This window comes from Rhinoraja longicauda, chromosome 27 (genome assembly GCF_053455715.1).
Source record: "Rhinoraja longicauda isolate Sanriku21f chromosome 27, sRhiLon1.1, whole genome shotgun sequence".
NCBI lineage: Eukaryota > Metazoa > Chordata > Chondrichthyes > Rajiformes > Arhynchobatidae > Rhinoraja > Rhinoraja longicauda.
In genome coordinates, this window is record NC_135979.1 from 9404206 (window position 1) to 9422651 (window position 18446).

General features: G+C 43.9%; 1 protein-coding gene across 1 annotated transcript; it reads right to left on the reverse strand.

The window, feature by feature from the left end:
* Nucleotides 1-502: 502 nt before the first annotated feature.
* On the reverse strand, nucleotides 503-17068 carry LOC144606627 (E3 ubiquitin-protein ligase TRIM63-like). Its single transcript, XM_078422898.1, has 8 exons — nucleotides 16910-17068; nucleotides 14981-15147; nucleotides 9694-9862; nucleotides 6457-6552; nucleotides 4638-4871; nucleotides 2951-2973; nucleotides 2501-2625; nucleotides 503-588 (listed from the first exon to the last, which is right to left on the reverse strand). Exons 1-8 carry the CDS (start codon nucleotides 17066-17068, stop codon nucleotides 503-505), a joined length of 1059 nt encoding a protein of 352 aa, XP_078279024.1.
* Between the last annotated feature and the right edge of the window lie 1378 nt (nucleotides 17069-18446).

Here is an 18446-nt window from a genome sequence, read left to right on the forward strand (position 1 = left end):
AGCTAAAGGCAGTGCACAAAGGGGAACAAAGGTGGGATGGGGGTGGGAGGGGGGGGGGATGTTACTTCATGACCGCCCAGCCGTGAGCATTGGCCATTACTACTTCCCACACCCTGGCCTGTGTCAGGGTTTAAAGCAAATGGTTTGCAAGCTCACAGTGTTGTGGGCTGGATGATATAGTGACAGGGAAGATATGATGGGTTGGTAGATTGGGAGCAGGGCGATGATGGGTGAATGGGAAAGTGTGAGTAAGTGGCACCCTATTAGACAAACTCCACTTTACAGAAGACACAAAGAGAATGTTAGCCATGAGAAACTATTGAGTGAACAATTTCCTGCTTATCTAGTTATTTTAGTTTAGTTTAGAGATATAATGCAGAAATAGTTATATTGATAATCATCTCAATAAATGCACTGGATTGAATTAATCTTTTGGATTCTTTGTAGGTTTCTTGTCAAATGTACAAAGGTAAACTTAATGCAATTCAACTGGATTTCTTTGTTAATTAAATGATCTATTTTTCTCACCATTAGCTTGATCATCAACCTCATCCTCAGTCTCCACATCTTCCTCAATTTCATCTTCTTCTAGAGGAAAAACATTCAGATTTGTAAATCATGTTTCAAAGCAAAATCTTTGCAAACTAGGCTTCTGCTCTATTTGTTTTGAACTATTGCTTTGCGATGATAACTGTTAAACTGAGATTCCACATGGACAGTTTTTGGGAGATTTTATGCAATTCTGAAATTGAAAAATTACTCAATAACTCCTAGAATTTCCCAAATTATACTTGGTTGAAAATAAACCAAGTTGGACAGCAAACTTTTTTTTGCAAGTATTCCTAAACTCACAGGTGTGGCGTTTAGTGGGAAGGTTGGAGAGGGAATAATTGAACCGCTCCTTCAATGGTGAGATGAGCACAGTACGATGAACAATGTCTCCTTTGGTGTTGCATCTGCTGCGTACTCAACCTCAGTGCCAAGTGTGTGCTGTTAACTGATCAGAGCCATGTACAATAATAAGACTGCAAGAAATGGTTCTCGTGACCCTTGAGCAATGGGTTGGCATGGTGGCGCAAGGTTAGAGTTGCTGCCTTACGAGGGAAGGGACCTGGGTTCGATCCTGACTACGAGTGCTGTCTGTACGGAGTTTTGTATCTATGGAGTTTGTGTCTGCATGGGCTTTCTCCGGGTGCTCCGGTTTCCTCCCACACTTCAATAGACAATAGACAATAGGTGCAGGAGGAGGTCATTCGGCCCTTCGAGCCAGCACCACCATTCAATGTGATCACGGCTGATCATTCTCAATCAGTACCATGTTCCTGCCTTCTCCCCATACCCCCTGACTCCGCTATCCTTAAGAGCTCTATCTAGCTCTCTCTTGAATGCATTCAGAGAATTGGCCTCCACTGCCTTCTGAGGCAGAGAATTCCACAGATTCACAACTCTCTGACTGAAAAAGTTTTTCCTCATCTCAGTTGTAAATGGCCTACCCCTTATTCTTAAACTGTGGCCCCTTGTTCTGGACTCCCCCAACATTGGGAACATGTTTCCTGCCTCTAACGTGTCCAACCCCTTAATAATCTTATACGTTTCGATAAGATCTCCTCTCATCCTTCTAAATTCCAGTGTATACAAGCCTTCAAGGTTGTACAGGTTTGATGGGTAATTGGGTTCGGTAAAATTGTAAATTGTCCCCTGGTTGTGGGATAGTGCTAGTGTACGAAGTGATCGCTGATCAGCGCGGACTCAGTGGGCTGAAGGGCCTGTTTCTGCACTGTATCTCTAAATTCTAAAGAGAGAGAAATCAGTTTTGAATTTCCAGTCACTGATAATGATACAGTGACGGCTGTGACCCAACTTATCATCTGATGATTTGTCAGAGTCTGCTCGCTTTCCAGTTACCTAATGTTTAGTTTGTCTAAAGAGTCCTGGAACCAACACGAAGCCAAGATGTGAATCGGCGTAGGACTAAATATATGGTGGAATAGATTGGCTGAATGGCCTTCTGTTCTTTGCTCCTTCCTATATCCGCTGACTTACTCAGGCATTTATTAGCACTACTCTTTAGTTTAGTTTAGAGATACAACATGGAAACAGACCGAGTCCATGCCATCTAACAATCACGCGTACACTAGTTCTATCCTACACACTACTATCCCACAATCTACAGAAGCCAATTAACCTACAAACCTGCACATCTTTGGATTGTGGGAGAAAACCGGTGCATCCGGAGAAGACCCACAAGGTCACAGGGAGAATGTACACCCGTAGTCAGGATCGAAACCCAGGTAAGACAGCGACTCTACCGCTGCGCCACTGTGCCGCCCCTTTCATGCAGCCTTTCTGAAGAGTGTTAACTTGTGCTTTATGTTGTGTCTTGGTGCTGCCAGCAGTGGGAGGATGGAAAGATCATTGTACTATCTCCCACACTACTCATTCTCCATATTGCAACGTTAATTTATTCTTGCCAAAAGGACAATATCTGAAGTCAGCCTACCTGTTACAAATCTTATATTTCTCAGCGTTTCCTCTACCAGTTCCAGATTGACTGAAAACTGGTCCATGTCCTCAAAGCCGTCTTCGTGTTTTGGAATATGGGAGGTTCGGGAGGCATCAACGATTCTGAAATTTGATTCCAAGTCAATAATTAAGTTCTATTTGTACACCAAGTGAATCAAGGGATATGGAATGACAGTGGAACAAAAATAGATCAAATTAGCACAGATCTTTAGCCGAAGAGCAAAGAAACTTTAACAATGCCCAATTGATCCTGTTATTCATTAAATGCACTACTTAAACAAAATGCTTACTGGAGTGCAAGGGATAAATAAGACCGAGTTAAACGCACTGATTAATTAATCTAATACAAAGCCCTGAGTGTTTTTAAAAAAAATAGGGAATATTGAAGTACAATCATAATAAAGTGACAAAATTCACAAATACTTACTTTTCTAGGAGGTTCTTTGAATTCTGCATAAAGATGGAAAAAAACATGATTAGATTTTTTTTTAAATGATCCAGCAGTTCTATCAGACAATTTGAAGAAAAACTTTGTCAATCAGCCCACACTGTGCACACTGACTTGTGATCATTCTGCTTGTCTTGACCCTGAAAAGTTCAGTTTGGAGATACCGTGTGGAAAAACAGGCCCTTTGGCCCGTCGAGTCGGTGCTGACCGGCTATTACCCCGCACACTAGCACTATCCTACACACAAGCGGCAATTTGCAGAAGCCAATTAGCCTACTCGCCTGCACGTCTTTGGAATGTTGGAGGAAACCGGAGCACCCGGAGGAAACCGGAGCACCCGGAGGGAACCCTTGTGGCCACAGGGAGAACTGTGCAAACTCCACACAGAGAGCACCCGTAATCAGGATCGAACATAGGCCTCCGGTCCTGCAAGGCAGTAGCTCTGCCACAACGCCACTGTGCTGCCCCTTACTTTTTCTAATAAAAGTATTTAAAAAGTGCTATTAAATCTGTAAGTGTAACTGACATCCAAGAGAAAGGGTATTTATCTCACAAAATGCTGGAGTAACTCAGCAGGTCAGTCAGCATCTCAGGAGAGAAGGAATGGGTGATGTTTCGGGTCGAGACCCTTCTTCAGACTGATGTCAGGTGGGCGGGACAAAGGAAGGATATAGGTGGAGACAGGAAGATAGAGGGAGAACTGGGAAGGGGGAGGGGAAGAGAGGGACAGAGGAACTATCTAAAATTGGAGAAGTCAATGTTCATACCGCTGGGGTGTAAGCTGCCCAAGCGAAATAAGAGAGAGGGAGTGAGCAACATTGGAGGGAGTGAGATGCTACGCTTACAAAAGTTAGGCGAAACTAGCTTCCCAGAGAGCTTTTGTTGCTGTGCTGCACAAAGCTGACCTTATTGCCTGAAATATGGATTAGATTAGCCCCAGACCTCCGGCCCGAGGGAGGCTGTTGATTGTGAGCTCAGCACATCTGGCATTGGGTGTGATGTTGTGCATCCAGGCAGATGTTTCTGTGCCGGTTTAATAGCTGGGAGTTGCTGTGGCTTTGTGCCTGACACTCGGTGTGATTGAGAAGTGGCGGAATGGGATGGACTGGAGGACAATACTCTGCTGCATTGTAATGCCCTCCAAATTATTCTTTTCAGCATTGTTTTTTAAAATCACATGCCTGGAATCCAATGTTTCCATAGAAGATAATACAACAATACGGCAGAGAGAGACACAACTGTTAACATACAATGATTGGGAAGTGTGGAGGAAAGTCCCGACCCAAAACTTTGTTTATCCATATCCTCCAGAGATGCTGCCTGACCCGCTAAGTTACTGCAGAAGTTTGTGTAGGAAGGAACTACAGATGCTGGTTTAAACCGAAGACAGACACAAAAAGCTGGAGTAACTCAGCGGGACAGGCAGAAAAGGAATAGGTGACTTTTCTGGTCGAGATCCTTCTTGTGCTCTGTTGTCATTTATCGTTCTGCGTTATTGGGCGTGAGATTATGTCAACAGGTATATTCAGGGAAAGGAATACGCAAGTATGCACAAATTATGGGGAGAAGGCAGGAGAATGGGGTTAGGAGGGAGAGAGAGATCAGCCATGATGGGTCGAATAGCCTAATTCTACTCCTATCACTTATGACCTTAAGTGTGACTTACAATAAGGAAGGCAGCAATTGCAGGCTCCTCCATGAACTGAATGGCTTTCTCCACCAGCTTAGAGGATCCGTCGAGATGTTCCTTGTATTGTTTGATCAGGTCCTTGATGAATTTTATTTTCTCCTCCTGTTCCTTTGAAATAGACTGCAGCATGTCATTTTTCCTTTGCTCCAGGGTGGCGTATAAACGATCAAACTGTTCCATGAGCATGTTTTTCTGGTGTTGACTGTTCTCCTGGGTAAGGAAACCAATGACAAAAGCTTCACAACACAGCGGAAGGAAACCTCTCTCCAAAAGAGGTCAACAACTTCCCAGCTGAGCTGGAAATGACTGTAGTTCAAAAGAGAGCTAGATCGAGCTCTTAAGGATAGCGGAGTCAGGGGGTATGGGGAGAAGCCAGGAACGGGGTACTGATTGAGAATGATCAGCCATGATCACATTGAATGGCGATGCTGGCTCGAAGGGCCGAATGGCCTCCTCCTGCACCTATTGTCTATTATCTATTATCTAGTTTTCACCCATTTGACGGTCATGATCAGAATGAACATGGATTGGCACTACCCAGTTCATTGTATGAAAACAGGTCACAGTCATAGAGTGATACAGCGTGGAAACAGGCCCCTGCAGCCCAACTTGCCCACACTGACCGACATGTCCCATCTACACTAGTCCCACCTGCCTGCATTTGGCCCATATCCCTCCAAACTGGTCCTAGCCATGTACCTGCCTAATTGTTTCTTAAACGCTGCAATGGTCCCTGCCTCAGCTACCTCCTCTGGCAGCTAGTTTCATACGCCCACCACGCTTTGTGTGAAAGAGTTACCCTCGGATTCCTATTAAATCTTCCCCCCTCTGGCCCACTGGGTTTGCACCGACCTCCAAGCACCTAGTACCATATTAATCTCCCCACATTCCCATCAAATGCGAACCTCCCTTCTCCCCCCCCCCCCCTCCATTTCCCAACCCTGCTCCCACCCCAACTCCTGCAGGTTCTATCACTTACACACAAAGGGCAATTTACAAAGGCCAATTGACCCACCGCCAACTTCCATCCGTGGAATATGGGAGGGAACCTAAGAACCCTGGGGGACCCTACATGCTCACAGGAAGAATGAGCATTCTCCATTTTGACAGCATTGGGGGGGGGGGGGTCAGGATTGAACCCGGGGTGCTGGAGCTCTGAGGCAGCGCTTCCAGTTAAATCTGCTGCTGACTAATCAGTGGATGATGAAAGGGGATGCAATTGGGATGTTCATCAGAAATGGAAAGCAGGCCTTCCAAGAATATAGTTACTCAGCACCAGTGTGGAACGCGGAGAATTAATTCTCTCTAAACTTGTAATAAGTTTATTTTCTTCATCGTCAACGGACAAACACTCATGAAGTGAGTGGCTCTTGCCCAGTAACAAATAATGTACCCCCCCCCTCGTATTCCTCTTTCATGAACAAAAGGCTCACTGCCGAAGGAGATGGTGGGACAGCGACTGAGAGCAGTTTTAAAGGAGCATTTTAAAGAAGCTGTGTTGGCAGGAGGAGAGATTTAAATTTAGGAAGGGGATCACAGAACTTAGGCCTTGAAAGTTACGACTTTTATGTGAGCTCATCTTATAAAGTCAGCATTCTGAAGGAGTTCTGAAGGGAAGCTGAATGCACATTCCCAATCCCTGGAACCTTTTTTTTAAAAACAGGATTATTTTTACATGGTCTATTTTGGAAGAGATTAAGGAACAGCACAGCTGTGGCCATGAACGTGAGGGAAGAAGGCAGGCATCTATTTGAGGGGCGCACTTGCTCAAAGTTTGCTCCTGGCTTCTCCATACCTCGATTCTTTTGCTTGTCTCTTCCAACTGGTCTGTGATGGCGTTGACCCTGTCATTACCAGCCACTAGCATGGCGATCCCATCCGTCAGCTCTGTCTGTGGAAACACAGCAAAAAACATTGCCTCGTATTTCGCTTGGGCAGCTTACAAACCAGCGGTTCTACTCTGGATTTCTCTAACTTCAAGTAACCCTTGCAATCCCTCTCTCACCGTCCCTCCCGCATCCTAGTGGTCGTACTGGTTTCAATGTTGTCCCGTTGAGTTTCACTGTTTGTGTAACTCGTTATCACCTTCCTCACAGCCAACAATGGACCATTATGGGCTCCACCCTCCCTTGATCATCGTTGCTTATTGCATATATTTCGTTAGTTCTACGTGCCTTCTTTAATCTCTCTTTTCCCTCTCCCCTGACTCTCACTCTGAGGAAGGGTCTTGACCCGAAACGTCACCTATCCCTTTCCTCCAGAGATGCTGCCTGACCCGCTGAGTTACTCCAGCATGTTGTGTTTATTTTTGGTGTAAACCGGCATCTTCAGTTCCTTCCTGAACATAAACATGAATGTCTTTGAGGGCCTGAGGGGAGTAAGAGACATTGGGCTCCTGTCAGGCACTTTCAATGCTCTCCTGTCCTCTATCCCACCTCTACTTGTGTCCCAATTTGCATCAAATCCTGTTCACCCACCAACCTGATGAAGGTGCAGATTTGCCTCTCGTTTGCATCTCAATATTCAAGTCAAGTCAAGTCAGGTCTACTTTAGTTGTCACATACACATATTAAAATGTGTCCTAATTCTTTCGTGGGATAATCCCTCCCTTGTACCTGTAATGTCCTCTGAAATAGTCATAATGCCCTGTCTGCCTGATTATCTGTCAATTAAATGACTCTGCTCTTGGTTGCCATGCCTCTGACGGCCAACAAGCATTGGAATCGCCTACAAAAACTCACAAACTCTCTTCCCCTCCCCCCCCCCCTCCCCCCCCCACCACCTTTGGAGATACTCCTCAAATCCTTTAATTTTTTTAATATATGTTTTAAATCTTCATTTTTTCCTTTAAAAATGTCTCGTCTTCTTCTGGGAATAATTGTTATTATACCATATTCTATTTTTGTTGAAATAATCTTCATTATACCAATATAATGGTATTGACCATTACCGTAGGATCATCATGGTAAAATTGACCATATTTTATGGTCAATAAAATATGACTAATATTCTATTCATATGCCTTCATAAATATGAATATTGATTTCTCTGACTTCAAATAACCCCTGCATTCCCTCGCTCTCCATCCCTCCCCCACCCAAGTCACACCAGCTTCAAAGTCGTCTTGTTGAGTTTTATTGTCTGCACTGGTTCTCACCTAACAAACAGCTAACAATGGGCTGTTTCCTTTCTCATGTTACTTTTTAGCACATCTTTCATTCATTTGTTCTATAACACTCTACATCCCCGTCTATATCTCTCGTTTCCCTTTCCCCTGACTCTCAGTCCGAAGAAGGGTCTTGACCCTACTCCTTTACCCCAGAGATGTTGTCTGACCCGCTGAGTCACACCAGCTTTTCGTTTCTATGCCTTGATAAAGGTTCGGTGTCATATTTTTTTTAATTATCACTCCCAGGAAATAGCTGGGACATTTTGCCTGTGTAAAGCCTGACGTATTTTGAGTTAACTCGAATGAGCTCAACGATCTTGGGGAGAAATAAGGCCGGTTTTCTATTTGCAAAAAGAGCCCGTCTAGAAAGTCAAACTAATTCGGGCACTGCTCTGATAACAATTGAGGTCAAACAATCCTCTCCCGCAAAGCATACTTGTTAAGGTTATGCAGTGACTTTGGTATTTGCCCCCTTCCCCCGCCCTGCAGCTCAGCTATATATAACTTGCATTTAGTCACTCTGTTAGAAACCTTTGACAAATGGTGGCCAAATATCACAGGATTATTACAACCCGTGGCTTGTACTCTCAGTTCTGTTCATTGGTAGTGACTGAAACAAGCCACAATGACATGAGCACATTTAAAGAAGCTTAGTGTGGGTTTGATTTCCCAGCTATCAGGCAGGAAAGCTGAAAAGTGGGGCATCGAAGCTCTAAAGAATTTTCTCCTCCTTCCTGCTGCCCCACGACCAACTGCCGCACTGCGACACTTCTGCACTAAAATTAGCCTGAACGTCAAGGCAGCTCATGCATAACGTTATTTTAACTCCTTGCTGCCCAGCCACCTCCAAGCTGCTTTACTTATGTGGAATAGAGCACAGAGGGAGACTACGTGGATGAACAGATATTTGTGTTCGGTGTAAATCTCCTCCTAGCCTCCTCGTCCTTCATTAACCATCCTTCAATTACTTTGAGGGCACAAAGTGCTGGAGTAACTTGGTCAGGCGGCATCCCTGGAGAGCATGGATAGGTGACGGAAGATAGACACAAAAAGCTGGAGTAACTCAGCGGGTCAGGCAACATACCTGGAGAAAAGGAATAGGTGACGTTTCGGGTCGAGACCCTTCTTCAGACTGAGAGTCAGGGAAAAGGGAAACGAGAGATATGGTGTTGGAGAGAGAAGGGTAGGTGACGTTCTGGGACAGGACCCTTCTTCAAACTGATTGTGGGGGGGGGGCGAAGAAAGCTGGAAAAGGAAAGAGGCAGGACAATGCTTGGCAGGTAATAGGCAGGCATGGGTGAAGGGGGGTTTTGACGGGCAAAACAAAGGCCAATGATAAGAGCGGAAGGCATGAGATGGGATTGAAGAGTTGTAGATTGTGAAGCCAGAGGGAGGAAAGTAGAAGGGGGGGGGGCGTGTGGAGGGGAGAAATAAGTGTGAGTGCAGGTGGGACACAGGGAGAGAAGGGAGGGAGGGGCGGGGATGGGGTGAAGAATGGATGGGTGTGAGGGAGAAAGGGGGAGGATTTGGGAGAGAGGTGAACTTATATTACACAGACAGTCAGTCTGAAAAAGGGTCTCGACCCAAAACGTCACCCATTCCTTCTCTCCTGAGATGCTGCCTGACCTGCTGAGTTACTCCAGCATTTTGTGAAATAAATACCTTCGATTTGTACCAGCATCTGCAGTTATTTTCTTACACTACACAGACAGTAGCACAATATGCTCAGATGTGATCTATAATTGCTCTGTTTTTTGTGTTCTATTCTCCTGGGAATAATTTTCAATGTTTGTACGTACTTTTTTTAATGGTTTTGCATTTGCTGCTTTGAATTGAGTAAATTCCACGGTCGCTGCAATTTACCTTCTGTTGTTGAAATATATTCTGTAGAGGTGCCACCTCGCAGTCTTTGTGAGCACCAAACACCTTGCACATTGAGCAAGTGGGGACCTGGCACGTGACGCAGTAAATGTTAATCTTCTCGTCCTCATGTTCTTCGCACATGGGCTGGTTGCCTTTCTTCAAAGGTCTGCTGGATATCAAAAAGACGGATTTTCATCAGCGGGTCGTTTTTGTTGTTGTTGACGACGAAACCGCACAGGAAGCAAATCAAATCTGACGCCCTTTTGGTGCCTTTTTCATTTCTGGCCTGTCCGCCCATCTGCCAGTCAATCCCCCTTTCTCTCATCCACCTGCTTCCACCTGCCACTTGCCAAGCCTTTTTCCCTCACCTCTCTTTTCCAGCTTTCTTCCCCCACCACAATCAGTCCGAAGAAAGGGTTGCAAACCAAAATATATTGCCTCTAAGGTTTCCCTCCACAGATGTTGCCTGACCCGCTGATTTACTTCAGCTCTTTGTGTTTTGCTCTAAATTCAGGTCAGCTCCACTGTATCTTTGTTTTACGCTCCACAAGGACCTACTCCGGTCTCGCCAAACATAGGTTTTCATTCCTTTTCCCCTCTTACTCTTCCTTTTCCCCTAAACATGTCCAAAGAGAGTCAAAATAAGGCAGAAACCTACAATAGACGCAAGGACACTGGACAAACAAACCTTCCACCCCTTTCAGATACTCATGGATCTGTGGTGTGTTTCTGTTTGGGTGCAGATTTCCATCCTTCACGGTTATTTGTCTATGCTCATGAGAGTTCCTTCTTCCCTTCCAACTGTAGCAAAACAGGTTACTGACACTGTCCCTGAACACCATGTTATCACCTGAGCACGGTATGAGCCTATAACTACAGCATGTAGTAAATATACTGAAAAGTCATATGGAAACAGGCCAAACACTATCATGAGAATTGACTAGAAACTTGGTTGGAAAGGGTAAATTTCTATTCCCCAGTCGGAGATGTGCTTGGAAGTGTTGTGGAGGGAAGAGTCGGGGAGAAGTTTTAAGAAGACAAGTGAAAGCCTCAAATAAGGAGCAAAGATTGGAAAATTGCAAAGGAGGCTCCAGGGATATTGTTTACTTGATTTTGAGTTCTAGAACATTGGCCATTCCCAAGTTGGGATGCTACAGGTGCCTCAGAGTGCACTTTACGCATTCAGACTTTAGGGTGGCACAGTGGCACAGTGGCACAGTGGCACAGTGGCACAGTGGCACAGTGGCACAGTGGCACAGTGGTAGAGTTGTCGCCTTACAGCGCCAGAGATCTGGGTTCGATACTTTCTCCTCAGATACTCTCCAGTTACATTCTCTGCACTACACTCCAGACATGACTCAGCAAAGCCCTGTATATCTGGGTGGCAGAGTGGTGCAGCTGGTAGATCTGCTGTCTCACAGCACCCGAGACCAGGGTCCGATCCTGACCTCGGGTGCTGTTTGCCTGGAGTTTCCACATTCTCCCCGTGACCGTGTGCAGGTTCCCCCCCATGCTCTGGTTTACTCCCAGTTAATTGGCCTCCATAAAATCTGCCCCAAATTTGCAGCGAGCAGATGAGAAAATGGGATAGCATAGTGTGACCACCTAGTGTGAAGGGGTTGACGTGGATTGTCGGCGTGGACTCGGTGGGCCAGTTCTGTATCTCTAAACTAAACTAAACTGAAATATAATTCACCTATTTTTGCATTCAATTCCCCAAGCAGTAGATGACGCATTCTGTTAGGTTTCCTAATTACCTCCTGTGTCTGTATATAGCCCTTTACAAGCCACGCACAAGAACACCCAGATTCCTCTGCAGCTCTGAGCTCTGCAAGTTTGGATAATATGCCTTTTTTTTAAATTTTCTTGCTAAAATAGGCAACATCACATAATATTAAACTCCCATTGCATTCCCTTTCCAGATCCTTCAACTTTTCCCTTAACCTATCCACATCTCCCTGCAACTTCTTACATCTCCTTCTCGACTTGCGTACATGCCTATCTTTGTGTCATCAGCAAGTTTGGTGCCTTCCTCCAAGTGATTCATCTAAATTGTCAAAAGTTGAAGTGCGAGCACTAATTCCCTGGAACACCACTCATAACATCTTGGCAAACAGAAAAATATACCTATTTATGCTTGCTCTCTCCAATTCCACCAGCTTTTATTTTCCACTCTAAGCTTTGACGCATTATCACATTGAATGCCTTCTGAACATGAGAACATTTTATTTTGGCTCTATGTTTTAGTTGCTGTGATGGAAAGCTTACTCTCAAACAAACGACTGTTACTATATTATTGACAACGAAGACAATCTATATTAAATGAGACCTTGGGTATCGACTTTGCGCTTTTTTAGGATTGTTACCTATTTATAAAGTTTTATCTTTATATTCACATTGTACTACTGCCTATCAAGCCATATGTAGGTGCATAAATTATTACTCTGAATAAATTATGTAACAATAAATATGGTCATCATTTCTTGAAGCCAACAGCTCAGCAAATTTCGTGAGTGCATCTAGAAATAGCTGGGCTAATTTCCAGTTTTCATGGCGCTTATATATGAGACCTTCACCAGATGACCTTGAGGGCAGAGACGCAATGGAAGTGAATATAACTTATGTGTCACCAGTGAGTGAAAAGCACTGCTGAAGACGTTGTTTTGTGACATTTTAATCTAAACTATGCACCGTGCGGCTTAATGTACAGCCTCATGAAACACGACACCAGATGTCCTCTGGTGTCGTCAGTGAACTTGCTAAGCTGAGCCTGTGTAACAGTTGAGGTACTAAACTTGGTCATTTTGCCGTAGGAAGATATTATGCAGGTTTCCTGTTTCTGACTGCAGCTCTGTAATGCGGTCTTTCGAGATAGAGAAAATGAAAGACTTGTGTACAGACAACTAACTTCTTTCACAACTTTGGAACTCTCCGAAGTGTTTTCCAGCTAATTGAAATGCACAAAAAACTTTGAGACTAACTAGTTAGTTTGAAGAGAAGCCACTGTTGTAACGCTCAAAAATAAGGCAGCCATTTTGCACACAATTCGTACAGACTACACTGATATGCAACCCAGATATTCTCTTGTTTTGTGAATTAAGAGATAAACGTTCACCGGGATATTAGGGAGAATATGTTTACACTTCATGTGGACCTGGATTGCTGAGCCAGAGTTGGGCACTTGATCCATCAAGGAAGCTCTGCCAGTCAACAAGATCACAGCTGATCTGATTGTAATATGAACCCCTCCTCCCACCTAGCTCCACTGACCTTTCACCCACGTGCTTATCAAGAAGCTGGATCCATTTGCTTTAAATATATTCAAACCATCTGCTTTCACTTCCATTTCACTTCTAAAGACATAGGACCTTCCAAGGGAAGGTTTTTTTGCCTTGTCTCTATCTTAATTGAATAATTCCTTCATTTTAAAGAACGATCTATAGATCCAGATTCTCCCACAAGAGGAGATGTCCTCTCCACATATGGCAGGGTGGCACAGTGGCACAGCCAGTAGTGCCGCTGCCTCAGAGTGTCAGAGACCCAGACTTGGAGGGCTCTCTGTGTGGAGTTGGTACGTTCTCCCTGTGACTGTGTGCGTTTCCTCTGGGTGCTCCGATGCCCTCCCAGGTCCCAAAGGGGTTGTGTGGGTTTGTAGACTAATTGGCCTCTGTAAAATGCCCCTAATGTGTCGGGGGTGGATGAGAAAGTGGGTAATGTAGAAGTAGTGTGAACAGGTAATGGCTGGTGTGGAATCACTGAGCCAAAGGGCCTGTTTCCACATGGTATCTCTAAACTAAGATAAATATGCCTTGAATAAGTGTCCCAGGATATTTACAGACCGTTGGAAAGGTGATGGAGAAATTGTCTTAACATCTCTTCTGAAAGACAGCTCCCCTGACCGTGCAATGCCCCCAAACTGAAGCGCAGCTAAAATCAAGTATTCATGTCCTTGGACTCGAACCCTTCCGACTCAGAGGTGAGTCAGCTACAAATAATGTAAATCTCTCTATTGTCCAGCACATTTTCAAACGTGTCCTCGTATTTCAAAAGAAGTATTAAGGAACGATATATTTACTTTTCACCTCTACCCCAACAAATTTTACAGGCACAAAAGAAATAAAAGTGAATTCACGTGGCATCTTATCACATTCTCTGGATTTTGCCCCTTTTCAAGACAAGCAAGTTTGCATAGTTGCAAATTAGTCCATTGTGTAGAGTGGTCACTGTTGGCATGCAAACTCTTTGTGTAGCAGATCATTCGTGCACAATAAATACTTCAACTTTGAAGATTATATTTATGTATGTATTAGCTGCAAAATTACTTCATACTAATCTCCCGTAACTACTGCAGAGAAATTCTTAAATTTGTAGTATAAAGTTAACATTCACATATGGGAACTTCATGGGAAATTTCATGGGAAGTTAATGGGAACTTATTTTCATTCCAAGTCTATACTTGTAAGGGATTCTGCCTATTAAACCTTGCTATGCTGCAGTTGTCAGCGAAGGCAGTGAATAACCACTGCAGATGGGAAGATGTCAGTGGGTAAAGTGGCATAAGGTTTACAATGCCATATAACCAAACTAATCCATGGTGGGATCTATGCTCTCCACAGTCTGCCTCATTTCATTTCATCAACATATCCTTAGATTCCTTTCTCCACCCCTATACTTTCCAACCAGTAAATATAATGGTATTCCTCAATGTTGCAAGTGATATTGAGTTCCACATTCGAACCATTCTCTGCATTAAAAAAAAACCCTCCTTAATTCCGTGTCTTACATTAGTAACTATCTGAAGGTCCAATGTCTTTGGAATCTTCCACCATCTTTGCTTCTACCCTATCAAATCCTTACATCATTTTCATTAATAAGTTATGTTTGCTGACCGGTTTCCTTTATGTTTTACTGCGTAAAACTTGAAAATAATGAAGGGATACGATAGTCTGAATTTTGACAGGGTTCTATTATCCAAACAGTACCTACTCTTTGAAGAACGGACTCGACCTAAAACGTCACCTGTCTATGTTCTCCAGCTGTCCTTCCGACCGGCTGAGTTACTCTAGCACATTATGTTTTTGCTGGAAGACTAAAATAGGTCGTGAATCCTTCTGCTCAACACAAAATAACTCATGACCCTACAAATACCTCAGATGAACATCATGGGATGGAGGGTGATGGCTCATGACAAGCATTTGCCCCTTCTCACTCCGTGTCAAGGGTGGTCTCGAATTCCCTGCCAAAACTCCGCCGTACCCCTCCCCTTGCGGTGGTTACCGATGCTAACCTGATGCCTTCCTCCTTGTAGATGTCGATTATGTTCTCCACCAGAAGATTCCTCTGTAGTCCGTATACTCCATGGCGGTCCAGAATCACTTCATGTCGGCAGGATGGGCACCTGAATCTGCCACCTGATATCATGGTTCCTCGCCCTTGCCAGTACGGGTTGGCAGCCTAAAGCGTAGCACAACTTCATATAAATATCAGCAAAGTATCCCGATGAAAAATGTTGCATCGGAAATGGTCACAATACTCGTTTTTTTGTTTTTAAAAAAAAAATGCTTAAAATATCAATTTTTTCACAATTTGCAAAGTTTTCAGCAAAGGGATCATGTGGTTAAAAGCATTATTACATTTGACAGGAAAGAAAATCTGCCATGCTTTAATGAGGTTTCTCTCTGCAACACTGCCTCCATTTGGAAAGTATACTTTATCGCCAGGAAAGCAATTTAGCACATGCTGAATGGGAAACAAATAAAACTGCAGAGGCCGAATGCTGAAACACAAACAGAAATGTTGGAAGAACTCAGGCAGACAAGCAGCATCCGTGGAAAGAGAAACCAGGTAACATTTCATGGCAAAGACTTTTAATCAGAATCAAGAGAGAGAGAAAGCAAGTTAGTGTAAAAGTGACAGAGTAGGTGGTGGAGGTCTATTCCTTTTGTTAGACCACCTTCTCTCAGGCTTAAACTAAGTTGCTTTTTCTCTTCAGTTCAGTTCAATTTATTGTCACGTGTACCGAAGTACAGTGAAAAGCTTTTATTGCACGCTAATCAGTCAGCTTCCTCGGTTCTGATGAAGTTGCTTGACTCAAAACGTTTAAAATGTCCTTTTTCCACAGGTGCTGTGCAGCTGGTTGAGGTCTTCCAGCATTTCTGGTGTTAGAACATCTTGAAGCCTTTATTTCCCCTTTCTTTCTCTTCCTTATATTCTTTCTTTTTCTATCTCCCTTTATCTTACTTCCTTGCTCTCCTCTCTTACCATTTCCCCCCCATTCAGATTGTCACAGGGTCCCAAGTTCAATTCAAGTTAATGTGGAGTTGGCTGAACTCAGGCAAGACTTTGAGTGAAATAGTCCAATAGGTTTCTCTGTCTTTGGGCTAAGGAATTGGCGAGTGGGCAAAGGGTATAGGATGGGCTGTGTTGCAAACATTCACCCATAAGAAGTGAAATGGAGGCGGCACATGTAGGGCATTAACTGTATGGAATAGAAACATAGAAACATAGAAAATAGGTGCAGGAGGAGGCCATTCGGCCTTTCGAGCCAGCACCGCCATTCATTGTGATCATGGCTGATCGTCCCCAATCAATACCCCGTGCCTGCCTTCTCCCCATATCCCTCAATTCCACTAGCCCCTAGAGCTCTATTTAACTCTCTCTTAAATCCATCCAGTGATTTGGCTTCCACTGCCCTCTGTGGCAGAGAATTCCACAAATTCACAACTCTCTGGGTGAAAAAGTTTTAAATGGCCTCCCCTTTATTCTAAGACCGTGGCCCCTGGTTCTGGACTCGCCCAACATTGGGAACATTTTTCCTGCATCTAGCTTGTCCAGTCCTTTTATAATTTAATACGTTTCTATAAGATCCCCTCTCATCCTTCTAAACTCCACACTCGGACGGTCTAGTGAGACAACTGTGTTACTAAGTACAGGATATGAGGGTGACCACAACAACAAATTGCATTTATATTTACACCTTCAATACTCCTTCAAGACACTTTATAAAAGGCTTATCCAGGAATATTCGTCTTGAAGCCAGATTTGATATTTGGATTCATGCGCAATAGTGAAACATTGTGAGCTACTGTAACACATTTGAAAATCTTAGGTGAAAACTTGAGATGAAAATTTTCCAAAGTTACTGTCCCCTGTCAAATATTTCTAGTGGAATAAAGTCTTAGTGAATATCAAATTAAATGTCATGACAATCACTGACCTGGAAAACATCATTGGCACATTTTCTGCACAGATTGTGTTGGCACGGTAGGATCACGACTGGCTTTTCAAACATTTCCAGACAGATTGGGCAGATTAGTTGCTTCTCCAGTGTCTCCATTGTGTTGGATTCTCGAATTATACTTGTCTGGAAATCCATCTCTAAAAATAAAGCAGGGCCACTCAAAAAACCTGTTGACTTGCTTCAGCTTTTTCTCTCTCGCTCCTTTCCTCGAATCTCCTTTTCAATTGCTGAGCCTTCTCTTCAGAAGTGAACTAAAGTAGAGCTCTCCGGTTCTGTCTGAGCTGGGACTGCTCACGTCCTTTTTAAAGAGCATTTTAGCATCACATGACAGCTGAGGCGAGGGGTGAGGGGGTGGGGGGGGGGGGGGGGGGGGGTGGTGGGAGATCCTCGACATAACTCTTCCCATATTAGAAACCTGCAACGTGAAACTGGGAACAAGGAGGACTCGAGCGTGTAATCACATGTGACGCTCAGCAAAACAACTTTCAGTGAAAGAGTAAATAAAATACAGATTTACTCAACTTTGGACATGACTTGTAAATGTACCAAGCTCGATCGAGAACACGCTGTCCAAGTTATTGATCAAAAATAAGTTTGTTCCCATCGTGCAATGAGGGGATTTTGTGAGCAATTATTTTAGCAGCTTGAGGGCAAAAATGAGCAACTGAGGAGGAGTGGGAGGAATATGGGGCGAGGGTTAGTTCAGAAGAGGCATCCTTGTTTACAGGTGTTTGCAAAGTGCGAAGTAGAGGGGCAGAAGGTGCAGTTTTAATGGTGAGATCATGAATAGACAATAGACAATAGGTGCAGGAGGAGGCCATTCGGCCCTTCAAGCCAGCACCGTCATTCAATGTGATCATGGCTGATCATTCTCACCAAGAATGATTGGGTTGCATAGACCAAGAGGGGAGTTAAGCAGAATTCCATTGTAGAGTCTGGGTTTGAGAAGTTAGTCTCCTAAATGATGACCATGAAGCTACCAGATTGCCATTAAAACCCAGTTGGTTCTCTAACGTTCTTTAAGGAAGAAAACCTGCCAACCACAAAGAGTCCGAGAGTCATAGAGTGATACAGCATGGAAACGGGCCCTTCGGCCCAACTTGCCCACACCGACCAACATGTCCCATCTACACTAGTCCCACCTGCCTGCGTTTGGCCCATATCCCTCTAAACCTGTCTTCTCCATACACTTGTCTAATTGTTTCTTAAATGTTGCAACAGTCCCTGCCTCAACAACCTCCTCTGGCATTTTGTTCCGTACACCCTTTGTGTGAAATAGTTACCCCTCAGATTCTGATTAAATATTTCCCCTGCCATTAATCTGCCATTACATATTGCCAAGACTCAAAACATCACAAAAAAGCTGACATCCCACGTATAGGTCATGGCAAGTTGGCAGATATGCTATTTCATGAAGTATTATAGTAATAGTTTATGATTTACCTGCATATGTGGATCTCAGTGTTGTCAATTCCTTAATGGTCCAATTGATCACACCCTAATTTGAGGTCCA